This window comes from Hemitrygon akajei, chromosome 11 (assembly GCF_048418815.1).
Source record: "Hemitrygon akajei chromosome 11, sHemAka1.3, whole genome shotgun sequence".
Taxonomy (NCBI): Eukaryota; Metazoa; Chordata; class Chondrichthyes; order Myliobatiformes; family Dasyatidae; genus Hemitrygon; species Hemitrygon akajei.
In genome coordinates, this window is record NC_133134.1 from 73,024,741 (window position 1) to 73,040,309 (window position 15,569).

At 54.9% G+C, this 15,569-nt stretch overlaps 1 protein-coding gene across 1 annotated transcript in view; it reads right to left on the bottom strand.

Annotated features, from left to right (window-relative positions):
• Nucleotides 1–15,569, bottom strand: part of LOC140735119 (nuclear receptor ROR-alpha A-like) — a 216,995-nt gene that overhangs the window by 41,140 nt on the left and 160,286 nt on the right. The window contains exon 2 of the mRNA XM_073059911.1: nucleotides 14,140–14,169. Coding sequence (XP_072916012.1) covers nucleotides 14,140–14,169 — 30 coding nt within the window. The remainder of the gene's footprint in view (nucleotides 1–14,139; nucleotides 14,170–15,569) is intronic.

A 15,569-nucleotide genomic window follows, 5' to 3' on the forward strand; every position in this document is an offset into this window, starting at 1 on the left:
CTGAATCCCTGGATTAGATCACAGCCTGTAACATACCCCCTGGATCTGTTATTCTATATATAAACCCCCTGAACCCCTGGATTAGATCGCAGCCTGTAACCCACTCTCAGGGATCTGTTATTCTATATATAAATCCCCCTGAACCCCTGGATTAGATCGCAGCCTGTAACATACCCCCTGGATCTGTTATTCTATATATAAATCCCACTGAACCCTGGATTAGATCGCAGCCTGTAATCCACTCTCAGGGATCTGTTATTCTATATATAAATCCCCCCTGAACCCCTGGATTAGATCGCAGCCTGTAACCCACTCTCAGGGATCTGTTATTCTATATATAAATCCCCCTGAACCCCTGGATTAGATCGCAGCCTGTAACCCACTCTCAGGGATCTGTTATTCTATATATAAACCCCCTGAACCCCTGGATTGATTCCAGGCCTGTAACATACCCCCTGGATCTGTTATTCTATATATAAATCCCCCCTGAACCCCTGGATTAGATCGCAGCCTGTAATCCACTCTCAGGGATCTGTTATTCTATATATAAATCCCCCTGAACCCCTGGATTAGATCGCAGCCTGTAACATACCCCCTGGATCTGTTATTCTATATATAAATCCCACTGAACCCCTGTATTAGATCACAGCCTGTAACCCACTCACAGGGATCTGTTATTCTATATATAAACCCCTGGATCAGAGTTTGTTCTGGGCACTGGAATAGATGTGAGCTGTTGGTTTGGTCCTCTTGGTCTCCCTTACCTCACGGTGAATTCGCAGCCTGTGACGGTGGTGGAGCTGTGGGTGAAGGAGTGAGGATGAGTCAGGCGTAGGGTCTCGGAGTAACTTAGTCAGGAGGGCTGGGCTGTCGGGGGATGGGGACCTCAAGCAGCTGTTTCCTGCCCTGTGCCTGCCAGACACCTGCACCCCTCCTCCACGTCACCGACACCCCCCACCCCCCCCCAGCTCAGTTACGAGCTGGCTGTCTGCTGTGGGCAGGGGGAGTGGGTGGAGAATTGCTAGAAGGAGGGAGCATACCAGTTGGAGATGAGCCTCGCAGACGACCCAGAGGGAGGGTTTGTGCCAGTGTGTCTCTCCAGGGCCCACCTTTCCTTTCCTACTCAGAGCACCACATCCCACATCCATTCCCACTGTCCCATCTTCCTCAACCCATCCTCTCTCACCACTCCCTCCTCCCCATCCCTCCTCAACACCATCCTCTCACCCCCTCCTCCTCCCCATCTCCTCCTCAACCCATCCTCTCACCCCTCCTCCTCCCCATCTCCTCCTCAACCCATCCTCTCACCCCACCTCCTCCCTCAACCCATCCTCTCAACCCCACCACCTCCACAACCCAACCCCACTCACCCTCCCCACAACCCATCCTCACACCCCCCCCTCCTCAACCCATCCCTCACCCCCCCCTCCTCAACCCATCCTCACACACCCCTCCTCCTCCTCATCTCCTCCTCAACCACCTCACACCCCTCCTCCTCCTCACCCATCCTCTCACCCCCATCCACCACCCCATCTCCTCCTCAACCCATCCTCTCTCACCCCTCCTCCTCCCCATCTCCCCTCAACCCAACCCTCTCACCCCTCCTCCCCCCATCCCCCCTCAACCACCCTCTCCACCCCCCTCTCCTCAACCATCCTCTCACCCCCTCCTCCCCATCCCACCTCAACCATCCTCTCTCACCCCTCCTCTCCACAACCACCTCTCACCCCACCACCTCCCAACCCATCTCTCACCCCCTCCTCCTCAACCCATCCTCTCACACCCCACCTCCTCCTCATCTCCCCTCAACCCACCCACTCACCCCTCCTCCTCCCCACCCTCCTCAACCATCCCTCTCACCCCTCCTCCTCCTCAACCCATCCTCACACCCCCCCTCCACCACAACCCACCCCTCTCACCCCCCACCACCTCCCCACTCCTCCTCAACCCAACCTCCACCCCCTCCACCTCAACCCATCCTCCACCCCCTCCTCCTCCCAACCCATCCTCTCACACCCTCCACCTTAACCCATCCTCTCACCCCCCCCTCCTCCCCAACCCATCCTCTCACCCCCTCCTCCTCCTCAACCCATCTCTCACCCCCTCCTCCTCCTCAACCCATCCTCTCTCACTCCTCCCCTCAACCCATCCTCTCACCCCTCCTCCCCTCAACCCATCCTCTCACCCTCTCCTCCTCACCCATCCTCTCACCCCTCCTCCCCCCATCTCCTCCTCAACCCATCCCTCTCACCCCTCCTCCTCCCCATCTCCTCCTCAACCCATCCTCTCTCACCCCTCCTCCTCCCCATCTCCTCCTCAACCATCCTCTCACCCCTCCTCCTCCTCAACCCATCCTCTCACCCCCTCTTCCTCCTCAACCCATCCTCTCTCACCCCTCCTCCTCCCCATCTCCTCCTCAACCCATCCTCTCACCCCTCCTCCTCAACCCATCCTCTCACCCCCTCCACCTCCTCAACCCACCTCTCTCACTCCTCCTCCTCAACCCATCCTCTCACCCCTCCTCCTCCTCAACCCATCCACTCACCCCCCCTCCTCCTCAACCCATCCTCTCACCCCTCCTCCTCCTCAACCCATCCTCTCACCACTCCTCCTCGTCAACCCATCCTCTCACCCCTCCTCAAGCCATCCTCTCACCTCTTCTCCTCAACCCATCCTCTCACCCCATCCTCCTCCTCAACCCATCCTCTCGCACTCCTCCTCCTCAACCCCATCCTCTCACCCTTCCTCCTCCTCAACCCATCCTCTCAACCCCCCCCTCCCCATCTCCTCCTCAACCCATCCTCTCACCCCCTCCTCCTCCCCATCTCCTCCTCAACCCATCCTCACACCCCACCACCTCCCCATCTCCTCCTCAACCCATCCTCTCTCACCCCTCCTCCTCAACCATCCTCTCACCCCTCCTCTCCTCAACCATTCTCTCTCACCCCTTCTCCTCCTAAACCCATCCACTCACCCCTCCTCCTCCTCAACTCATCCTCTCTCACCCCTCCTCCTACCCATCTCCTCCTCAACCATCCTCTCTCACCCCACCTCTCCTCAACCCCTCTCTCACCCGTCCTCCTCCTCAAACCATCCTCTCTCACCCCCTCCTCCTCCTCAATCCATCCTCTCACCCCTCCTCAACCCATCCTCTCTCACCCCTCCTCCTCCTCAACCCATCCTCTCTCACCCCTCCCCCTCAACCCATCCTCTCTCACCCATCCTCCTCCTCAAACAATCCTCTCACACCTCCTCCTCCTCAACCCATCCTCTCTCACCCCTCCTCCTCCTCCTCCTCAATCAAATCTCTCACCCCTCCTCCTCCTCAACCCATCCTCTCACCCCTCCTCCTCAACCCATCCTCTCAGCCCCTCCTCCTCCTCAACCCATCCTCTCTCACTCCTCCTCCTCACCCATCCTCTCACCCCCTCCTCCTCAACCCATCCTCTCTCACTCCTCCTCAACCCATCCTCTCACCCCCTCCACCTCCCCATCTCCTCCTCAACCCATCCTCTCAGCCCCTCCTCCTCCTCAACCCATCCTCTCTCACTCCTCCTCCTCAACCCATCCTCTCACCCCCTCCTCCTCAACCCATCCTCTCTCACTCCTCCTCAACCCATCCTCTCACCCCCTCCTCCTCCCCATCTCCTCCTCAACCCATCCTCTCACCCCCTCCTCCTCCCCATCTCCTCCTCAACCCATCCTCTCTCACCCCTCCTCCTCCCCATCTCCTCCTCAACCCATCCTCTCACCCCTCCTCCTCCCCATCTCCTCCTCAACCCATCCTCTCTCACCCCTCCTCCTCCTCAACCCATCCTCACTCACTCCTCCTCCTCAACCCATCCTCTCACCCCCCTCCTCCTCCTCAATCCATGCTCTTTAACCCCTCCTCCTCAACCCATCCTCTCTCACCACTCCTCCTCCTCAACCCATCCTCACTCACATCCTCCTCCTCAACCCATCCTCTCACCCCCTCCTCCTCCTCAATCCATCCTCTCACCTCTTCTCCCCAACCCATTCTCTCTCACCCCTACTCCCCTCCTCTCCTCAACCCATCCTCACACCCCCTCCTCCTCCTCAATCCATCCTCTCACCTCTTCTCATCCCATCCTCTCTCAGCCCTCCTCCTCCTCAACCCATCCTCTCTCACCCCTCCTTCTCCTCAACCCATCCTCTCACCCTTCCTCCTCCTCAACCCATCCTCTTTCACCCCTCCTCAATCCATCCTCTCTCCCTCCTCCTCCTCCTCAACCCATCCTCTCACCCTCCTACTCAACCCATCCTCTCTCACTCCTCCTCCTCCTCCTCAACCCATCCTCTCACCCTTCCTCCTCCTCAACCCATCCTCTCTCACCCTCCTCTTCCTCCTCAACCCATCCTCTCTGAGCCCTCCTCCTCAACCCATCCTCTCTCACCCTCCTCAACCTATCCTCTCTCACCCCTCCTCCTCAACCCATCCTCTTTCACCCCTCCTCCTAACCCATTCTCTTTCACCCCTCCTCCTCAACCCCCTCCCACCCCTCCTCAACCCATCCTCTCACCTCTTCTCCTCAACCCATACTCTCACCCCCTCCTCCTCCTCAACCCATCCTCTCTCACTCATCCTCCTCAACCCATCCTCTCACCCCCTCCACCTCCTCAACCCATCCTCTCTCACTCCTCCTCCTCAACCCATCCTCTCACCCTTCCTCCTCCTCAACCCATCCTCTCACCCCCTCCTCCTCCTCAACCCATCCTCTCTCACTCCTCCTCCTCAACCCATCCTCTCACCACTCCTCCTCCTCAATCCATCCTCTCACCCCTCCTTCTCCTCAATCCATCCTCTCACCTCTTCTCCTCATCCCATCCTCTCTCAGCCCTCCTCCTCCTCAACCCATCCTCTCACCCTTCCTCCTCCTCAACCCGTCTTCTCCCCTCCTCCTCAATCCATCCTCTCTCCCTCCTCCTCCTCAACCCATCCTCTCTCACCCCTCCTCAACCCATCCTCTCTCACCCTCCTCTTCCTCCTCAACCCATCCTCTCTGAGCCCTCCTCCTCAACCCATCCTCTCTCACCCTCCTCAACCTATCCTCTCTCACACCCTCCACCTCAACCCATCCTCTTCACACCCTCCTCCTAACCCATTCTCTTCACCCCTCCTCCTCAACCCCTCCCACCCCTCCTCAACCCATCCTCTCACCTCTTCTCCTCAACCCATACTCTCACCCCCTCCTCCTCCTCAACCCATCCTCTCTCACTCATCCTCCTCAACCCATCCTCTCACCCCCCTCCTCCTCCTCAACCCATCCTCTCTCACTCCTCCTCCTCAACCCATCCTCTCACCCTTCCTCCTCCTCAACCCATCCTCTCACCCCCTCCTCCTCCTCAACCCATCCTCTCTCACTCCTCCTCCTCAACCCATCCTCTCACCACTCCTCCTCCTCAATCCATCCTCTCACCCCTCTTCTCCTCAATCCATCCTCTCACCTCTTCTCCTCATCCCATCCTCTCTCAGCCCTCCTCCTCCTCAACCCATCCTCTCACCCTTCCTCCTCCTCAACCCGTCTTTCTCCCCTCCTCCTCAATCCATCCTCTCTCCCTCCTCCTCCTCAACCCATCCTCTCTCACCCCTCCTCAACCTATCCTCTCTCACCCCTCCTCAACCTATCCTCTCATCCCTCTTACTCCTCAACCCATCCTCTCTCAGCCCTCCTCCTCAACCCATCCTCTCTCACCCCTCCTCAACCTATCCTCTCTCACCCCCTCCTCAACCTATCCCTCATCCCTCTTACTCCTCAACCCATCCTCTCTCAGCCCTCCTCCTCAACCCATCCTCTCTCACCCCTCCTCAACCTATCCTCTCTCACCCCTCCTCCTCCTCAACCCATCCTCTTTCACCCATCCTCAACCCATCCTCTTTCACCCCTCCTCCTCAATCCATCCTCTTTCACCCCTCCTCCTCAACCCCCTCCCACCCCTCCTCAACCCATCCTCTCACCTCTTCTCCTCAACCCATACTCTCACCCCCTCCTCCTCCTCAACCCATCCTCTCTCACTCCTCCTCCTCAACCCATCCTCTCACCCCCTCCTCCTCCTCAACCCATCCTCTCTCACTCCTCCTCCTCAACCCATCCTCTCACCCCTTCCTCCTCCTCAACCCATCCTCTCACCCCCTCCTCCTCCTCAACCCATCCTCTCTCACTCCTCCTCCTCAACCCATCCTCTCACCCCTCCTCCTCCTCAATCCATCCTCTCACCCCTCCTTCTCCTCAATCCATCCTCTCACCTCTTCTCCTCATCCCATCCTCTCTCAGCCCTCCTCCTCCTCAACCCATCCTCTCACCCTTCCTCCTCCTCAACCCGTCTTTCTCCCCTCCTCCTCAATCCATCCTCTCTCCCTCCTCCTCCTCAACCCATCCTCTCTCACCCTTCCTCAACCTATCCTCTCTCACCCCTCCTCAACCTATCCTCTCATCCCTCTTACTCCTCAACCCATCCTCACTCCTCCTCCTCAACCCATCCTCTCACCCCCCTCCTCAATCCATCCTCTCACCTCTTCTCATCCCATCCTCTCTCAGCCCTCCTCCTCCTCAACCCATCCTCTCTCACCCCCTCCTCCTCCTCAACCCATCCTCTCACCCTTCCTCCTCCTCAACCCATCCTCTTTCACCCCTCCTCAATCCATCCTCTCTCCCTCCTCCTCCTCAACCCATCCTCTCACCCTCCTACTCAACCCATCCTCTCTCACTCCTCCTCCTCCTCAACCCATCCTCTCACCCTTCCTCCTCCTCAACCCATCCTCTCTCACCCTCCTCTTCCTCCTCAACCCATCCTCTCTAAGCCCTCCTCCTCAACCCATCCTCTCTCACCCTTCCTCAACCTATCCTCTCTCACCCCTCCTCCTCAACCCATCCTCTTCACACCCTCCTCCTAACCCATTCTCTTTCACCCCTCCTCCTCAACCCCTCCCACCCCTCCTCAACCCATCCTCTCACCTCTTCTCCTCAACCCATACTCTCACCCCCTCCTCCTCCTCAACCCATCCTCTCTCACTCCTCCTCCTCAACCCATCCTCTCACCCCTCCTCCTCCTCAACCCATCCTCTCACCCCCTCCTCCTCCTCAACCCATCCTCTCTCACTCCTCCTCCTCAACCCATCCTCTCTCACTCCTCCTCCTCCTCAACCCATCCTCTCTCACTCCTCCTCCTCCTCAACCCATCCTCTCACCCCTCCTCTTCCTCCTCAACCCATCCTCTCTCACTCCTCCTCCTCAACCCATCCTCTCACCCCTCCTCCTCCTCAATCCATCCTCTCACCCCTCCTTCTCCTCAATCCATCCTCTCACCTCTTCTCCTCATCCCATCCTCTCTCAGCCCTCCACCTCCTCAACCCATCCTCTCACCCTTCCTCCTCCTCAACCCATCTTTCTCCCCTCCTCCTCAATCCATCCTCTCTCCCTCCTCCTCCTCAACCCATCCTCTCTCACCCCTCCTCAACCTATCCTCTCATCCCTCTTCCTCCTCAACCCATCCTCTCTCAGCCCTCCTCCTCAACCCATCCTCTCACCCCTCCTCAACCTATCCTCTCATCCCTCTTCCTCCTCAACCCATCCTCTCTCAGCCCTCCTCCTCAACCCATCCTCTCTCACCCCTCCTCAACCTATCCTCTCTCACCCCTCCTCCTCCTCAACCCATCCTCTTTCACCCGTCCTCAACCCATCCTCTTTCACCCCTCCTCCTCAACCCATCCTCTCTCACCCTTCCTCAACCCATCCTCTCACCCCTCCTCCTCCTCCTCCTCCTCCTCCTCAACAACCTATCCTATCACCCCCTCCTCAACCCATCCTCTCTCACCCTCCTCCTCAGCCCATCCTCTTTCACCCCTCCTCCTCAATCCATCCTCTCCCTCCTCCTCCTCCTCCTCCTCCTCCTCAATTATTCTCTCTCACCCTCCTCTTCCTCCTCAACCAATCCTCTCTCAGCCATCCTCCTCAACCCATCCTCTCTCACCCCTCCTCTTCAACCCATCCTCTCACCCCTCCTCCTCCTCAACCCGTCTTTCTCCCCTCCTCCTCAACCCATCCTATCTCAGCCCTCCTCCTCAACCCATCCTATCTCAGCCCTCCTCCTCAACCCATCCTCTCTCACCACTCCCCAACCCATCCTCTCACCTCAACCCATCTTCTCACCCCTCCTCCTCCTCAACCCATTCTATCACCCCCTCCTCAACCCATCCTCTCTCACCCCTCCTCCTCAACCCACCCTCTCACCCTTCCTCCTCCTCAATCCATCCTTTCTCCCTCCTCCTCCTCCTCAATCTATCCTCTCTCACCCCTCCTCTTCCTCCTCAACCCATCCTCTTTCAGCCTTCCTCCTCCTCAATCCATCCTTTCTCCCTCCTCCTCCTCCTCAATCTATCCTCTCTCACCCCTCCTCTTCCTCCTCAACCCATCCTCTTTCAGCCTTCCTCCTCAACCCATTCTCACTCACCCCTCCTCAACCTATCCTCTCTCACCCCTCCTCCTCAACCCATCCTCTTTCACCCCTCCTCCTCAACCCATCCTATCTCAGCCCTCCTCCTCAACCCATCCTCTCTCACCCTTCCTCAACCCATCCTCTCACCCCTCCTCCTCCTCCTCCTCCTCAACAACCTATCCTATCACCCCTCCTCAACCCATCCTCTCTCACCCTCCTCCTCAGCCCATCCTCTTTCACCCCTCCTCCTCAATCCATCCTCTCCCTCCTCCTCCTCCTCAATCTATCCTCTCTCACCCCTCCTCTTCCTCCTCAACCAATCCTCTCTCAGCCATCCTCCTCAACCCATCCTCTCTCACCCCCTCCTCTTCAACCCATCCTCTCACCCCTCCTCCTCCTCAACCCATCCTCTCTCACCCCTCCTCCTCCTCAACCCATCCTCACTCACTCCTCCTCCTCAACCCATCCTCTCACCCCCCTCCTCCTCCTCAATCCATCCTCTTTCACCCCTCCTCCTCAACCCATCCTCTCTCCCTCCTCCTCAAACCATCCTCTCTCCCTCCTCCTCCTCAATCTATCCTCTCTCACCCCTCCTCCTCCTCAATCCATCCTCTCACCTCTTCTCCTCAACCCATCCTCTCTCACCCCTACTCCCCATCTCCTCCTCAACCATCCTCTCACAACCCTCCTCTCCTCAACCCATCTCTCTCACCCCTTCTCCTCCTAAACCCATCCTCTCACTCCTCCTCCTCCTCAAACCACCTCTCTCACCACTCCTCCTCAACCCATCCTCTCACCCCTCCTCAACCCATCCTCTCTCAGCCCTCCTCCTCAACCCCATCCCTCTCAGCCCTCCTCCTCCTCAACCCATCCTCTCTCACCCCCTCCTCCACCTCCTCAACCCATCCTCTCTCACCCCCCCTCCTCCTCAACCCATCCTCTCTCAACCCTCCTCCTCCTCAACCCATCCTCTCTCACCCCTCCTCCACCTCCTCAACCCATCCTCTCTCACCCCTCCTCCTCCTCAACCCATCCTCTCTCACCCCTCCTCGTCTTCAACCAATCCTCTCACCCCTCCTCCTCCTCAGCACATCCTCACTCACCCCACCTCCTCCTCAACCCATCCACTCTCACACCTCCTCCTCAACCCATCCTCTCACCCCCTCCTCCTCAATCCATCCTCTCTCACCCCTCCTCCTCAATCCATTCTCTCACCTCTTCTCCTCAACCCATCCTCTCACCCCCCTCCCCTCCTCAACCCATCCTCACACACCCTCCTCCTCAACCCATCCTCTCACCCCTCCTCCTCCTCAATCCCCTCACCTCTTCTCCTCATCCCATCCTCTCTCAGCCCTCCTCCTCCTCAATGCATCCTCTCACCCTTCCTCCTCCTCAACCCATCTTTCTCCCCTCCTCCTCAATCCATCCTCTCTCCCTCCTCCTCCTCAATCTATCCTCTCTCATCCCTCCTCTTCCTCCTCAACCCATCCTCTCTCACCCCTCCTCCTCAACCCATCCTCTTTCACCCCTCCTCCTCAATCCATTCTCTTTCACCCCCTCCTCCTCAACCCATCCTATCTCACCCCTCCTCCTCCTCAACCCATTCTATCACCCCCCAACCCTCAACCCATCCTCTCTCACCCCACTCCTCCTCAACCCACCCTCTCATCCTTCCTCCTCCTCAACCCATCCTCTCACCCCTCCTCCTCCTCAACCCATTCTATCACCCCTCCTCAATCCATCCTCTCACCCCTCCTCTCCTCCTCAACCCATCCTCTCTCAGCCTTCCTCCTCAACCCATCCTCTCTCACCCCTCCTCCTCCTCCTCAACCCATCCTCTTTCACCCCTCCTCCTCAATCCATCCTCTTTCACCCCTCCTCCTCAACCCATCCTATCTCAGGCCTCCTCCTCAACCCATCCTCTCTCACCCCTCCTCAACCCATCCTCTCACCCCTCCTCCTCCTCCTCCTCAACCTATCCTATCACCCCTCCTCAACCCATCCTCTCACCCCTCCTCAACCCCTCCTCAACCCCATCCTCTCTCACCCTTCCTCCTCCTCAATCCATCCTCTCCATCCTCCTCCTCCTCAATCTATCCTCTCCATCCTCCTCCTCCTCAATCTATCCTCTCTCACCCCTCCTCTTACTCCTCAACCAATCCTCTCTCAGCCCTCCTCCTCAACCAATCCTCTCTCAGCCCTCCTCCTCAACCCATCCTCTCTCACCCCTCCACTTCAACCCATCCTCTCACCCCTCCTCCTCCTCAACCCATCCTCTCTCACTCCTCCTCCTCCTCAACCCATACTCACTCCTCCTCAACCCATCCTCTCACCCCTCCTCCTCCTCAACCCCATCCTCTTTCACCCTCCTCCTCAACTCATCCTCTCACCCCTCCTCAACCCATCTTCTTTCACCCCTCCTCCTCCTCAATCCATCCTCTCTCACCCCTCCTCCTCAATCCATCCTCTCTCACCCCTCCTCCTCAACCCATCCTCTTTCACCCCTTCTCCTCAACCTATCCTCTCTCAGCCCTCCTCCTCAACTCATCCTCTCACCCCTCCTCAACCCATCCTCTTTCACCCCTCCTCCTCCTCAATCCATCCTCTCTCACCCCTCCTCCTCAATTCATCCTCTCTCACCCCTCCTCCTCAACCCATCCTCTTTCACCCCTCCTCCTCAACCCATCCTCTCTCACCCCTCCTCCTCAACCCCATCCTCTCTCACCCCCTCCTCCTCCTCAACCCATCCTCTTTCACCCCTCCTCCTCCTCAATCTATCCTCTCTCACCCTCCTCCTCCTCAATCTATCTGCTCTCACCCCTCCTTTTCCTCCTGAACCCATCCTCTCTCACCGCTCCTCAACCCATCCTCTCTCACCCCTCCTCCTCAGCCCATCCTCTCTCACTCCTCCTACTCAACCCATCCTCTCTCACCCCTCCTCCTCAACCCATCCTCTCTCACCCCTCCTCCTCAACCCATCCTCTCACCCCTTCTCCTCCTCAACCCATCCTCTCTCACCCTCCTCCTCAACCCATCCTCTCACCCCTCCTCCTCCTCAACCCATCCTCTTTCACCCCTCCTCCTCAACCCATCCTCTCTCACCCCTCCTCCTCAACCCATCCTCTTTCACCCCTCCTCCTCAACCCATCCTCTCTCACCCCTCCTCCTCCTCAACCCATCCTCTTTCACCCCTCCTCCTCCTCAATCTATCCTCTCTCACCCTCCTCCTCCTCAATCTATCTGCTCTCACCCCTCCTTTTCCTCCTGAACCCATCCTCTCTCACCCCTCCTCAACCCATCCTCTCTCACCCCTCCTCCTCAACCCATCCTCTCTCACCCCTCCTCCTCAACCCATCCTCTCTCACCCCTCCTCCTCAACCCATCCTCTCACCCCTTCTCCTCAGCCCATCCTCTCTCACCCTCCTCCTCAACCCATCCTCTCACCCCTCCTCCTCCTCAACCCATCCTCGCTCCCCTCCTCCTCAACCCATCCTCTCTCACCCCTCCTCCTCAACCCATCCTCTTTCACCCCTCCTCCTCAACCCATCCTCTTACACCCCTCCTCCTCCTCAATCTATCCTCTCTCACCCTCCTCCTCCTCAATCTATCTGCTCTCACCCCTCCTTTTCCTCCTGAACCCATCCTCTCTCACCCCTCCTCCTCAACCCATCCTCTCTCACTCCTCCTACTCAACCCATCCTCTCACCCCTCCTCCTCCTCAACCCATCCTCGCTCCCCTCCTCCTCAACCCATCCTCTCTCACCCCTCCTCCTCAACCCATCCTCTCTCACCCTCCTCCTCAACCCATCCTGTCACCCCTCCTCCTCTCCTCATCTCTGCCATATCAAGCCCTCCCCAATCTATCCTTTCAGACCCTTCCTTTCCTCTCCTTCTTGTCCCCACCCAAATCCTCCTTCCTCTCTTTCATCTCCTCTCCCATCTCCTCCTCAACCTATTCTCTTTCACTCTGCCTCCTCCTCTCCCTTCCTCTCCTCTCTTCCTCCCTTTCAAATCCTCCCCTTTGGTAACTCTCCCACCCTCCTCTTGGCTGCTCCACTGTAGTCTCCACACACTGCTCCCTTTATTTTGTAAAGCTGCTTGGAGAATGTTTACAGGTTGTCCTATGAGGGAAAGTTTGTCCAGGCTGGTTTAGGAGAGCAAGAGGGGGCTCACGGAAGCATATAAAGTCCTGAGGATGTTTCCACGGCATGGGACAATTAACCTGTGGGCTCCCTAGAACGAGCATCACTGATTAACAGTGAATGGCTGCCCATTTAAGATGGGCATAAGACAAGCACAGTGTTTATTTGAACCACCCTTCCTCCTAGAAAAGAGGAAGCAGAGTTATAAACAGAAGAAATTCTGCAGATGCTGGAAATCCTGGACACAAAATGCTGGAGGAACTCAGCAGGTCAGGCAGCATTTATGGGGAGGAATAAACAGTTGCTGTTTCTGGCCAAGACTAATCAGGACTAATGAAGGGACCTGATAAGGGGTCTTGGCCTGAAAGGTCAACTGTTTATTCATTTCCATAGATGTTGCCTGACCTGCTGAGTTCCGCCGGCATTTTGCGTGTGGAAACAGAATCTTTGAATATTTCTAGGGGAGGGGCAGAGAGAGTATTGACAAGAAAGATGGTAAAGGATTCCAGAGTGTTGGGGACCATGTGTGGTTTAAGTTACAGTCAGATCAGCTGAGATAATGCTGAATGGCAGGGCAGGGTCAAGGGGCTGAAATGGCCATCTGCTCCAAATTTCTACGTTCTCCTCCAAACGCCTTGTGCCATTCCCCCTCCTTTCTCCCGATTCTGAACTCCTTTATTCAGTTTCCCCTTAACCTGCGCAGCTCTGCAACGGACATGACCACGTCCGCTTGCCTCAAACCCTCACACCTGAGTGAACTGTGCTTATGGCCAGTGTGAACAGTCTAGGCAGGAGAGACAGAGCGATCCTGTGTGACCCACTCCACAAAAAAACACAAAATGCACCAACAAAGGCACAGTCAAACACCAGTTTAAACAGGTCATCTCCAGACTGAACAGTGACACAGCTTACAGCCAACAGCTAAACAAACCCCTGGATTAGAGCCCAGCCAGTATTTTAGTCCGGGGGATCAGTTATTCCAAAATCTAAATACACTGAATCCCCAGCCTGTAACCCACTCCTAGGGATATGTTGTTCTATGTGGAACCACACCCACTGAACCCCTGTATTACGTTCCAGCCTGTAACGTACTCATAGGGATCTGTTATTCTATATAAAATCCCTAACCCCTGAATTAGATACCAGCCTGTAACACACTCATAGGGATCTGTTATTCTATATAAAAATCCCCCTGAACCCTTGGATTAGATCTCAGCCTTCAATGTTCTCCCAGGGAACTGTTGTTCTATTTAAAAATCCCCCTGAACCCCTGGATTAGATCTCAGCCTGTAAAGAACTCCCAGAAATCTGTTATTCTCTATGAAAGTACCCCCAAACCCTTGGATTAGATCAAAGCATCTAACATAACCCCAGAGATCTGTTATTCTATATAAAAATCCCCCTGAACCCCTGGATTAGATCACAGCCTATAACATACTCCCGGGGATCTGTTATTCTATATATAAAAGCCCCTGAAACAAATGGATTAGATACTGGCCTGTAACTCACTGTTGGAGATCTATATAACAGATTGAACACTTACATCGATGGGTCTTTTTGTTGACGGCATCACCTAAAATAAAATAAATAGGAAAATTAATATTCAGTGACCTAATCTGCTGCCCCTTTTAATCTGCCTCAGTTTTAAAATGTCCTCCCTGGTTTTGAATCTCTCTGCAGCCTCTCACTCGCTAACCTCCAACCACTTGATTTCTTCAAGAATCCAGATTTAAGATTGTTTGTTGTCATTCTTCAGTAAAGAACAAAATGATTGTTACATCGGAATGCAAAAAAGCAGAAAAAGACAATAAATATAAAAGCAATCTTATAAAACGCAATGTACCAGTAACTGTTGAGTGTGGCTGTCTACAGTGCCTTGAAAATCTACTCATCCCCCCACTACTACTTTCACATCTTATTATTTCATTTTCTAGATTTAAAATATATTGAAGTTAGATTTTTTGAGCTAATCTACAAAACACTGTGCATCATGTCAAGAGAAGAATTCCAAAGCTTGTCAACAATTTACTAAATTAAAAACCAAAATTGTGAGGCTAAAAAAAGTATTCATCCCCTTTGTAATACTACACAAACTTTCCTTAGGTGCAATACTGTATATTACCTTATTGACGCACCCAATTTGTTGATGTAGAAAATTGAAGGATCACTTGAACAAATACCCCTCTCAGTTAGATCCAACAGTATGGTAGATTTTCAACAGACCAAACCAAAATGAAGACAGAAGAGCATTCAGGGCAAGTCAGGGAAATGATAATTGAGAAGCTCTAATCTGGGGAAGGGTACAAGACCATCTCAAAGGCACTGAACATACCTCGGAGCTCAGTGCAGTCCATCGTGAAGAGGAGGTAAAAATATGAAATGACAACTACACTGCCTAGGTCAGGCTGCCCCTCAAAACCTAGTTACCGGAAAAGAATAGCACTTGTAAGAGAGGCTACTGTGAAGACAGTCACTCTGAGTGAACGGCAAAAGCCAATAGCTGCAACTGGAGACGAAGTTCATGGCTCCACAATCTATAAGGCCTTGCACAAAAGGGGTATTTATTTATGGAAGAGTGCCAAGGAAGAGGCCTGGCTAAAAAAAAAACATACCCTAGCCCATAAACACTTTGCAAACCTTAGAAGGTACTGTAAAGATGTGGAAGGTCTTGTGATCAGATGAGACTTAAATGGAATTTTTTGACCTCAACACTAACACAGTATGTGTGGTGTAAATCTGATTCTGTACATCAGCCAGGTAACGGCATCCCTACTGTAAAGTATGGTGGGGGAAGCATCATGCTGTGGGGTTGCTTTTCAGCAGCAGGGACTGGAAATATGGTCAGGATTGATGGGAAGGTGAATGCTGCTACATACAGAAAGATTCTGCATAAAAACCTGCTCGCCTCTGCCAGAAAGTTTAACCTGGGGAGAAAGTTTGTCTTTCAGCAGGACACCACCCAAAGCACACTGT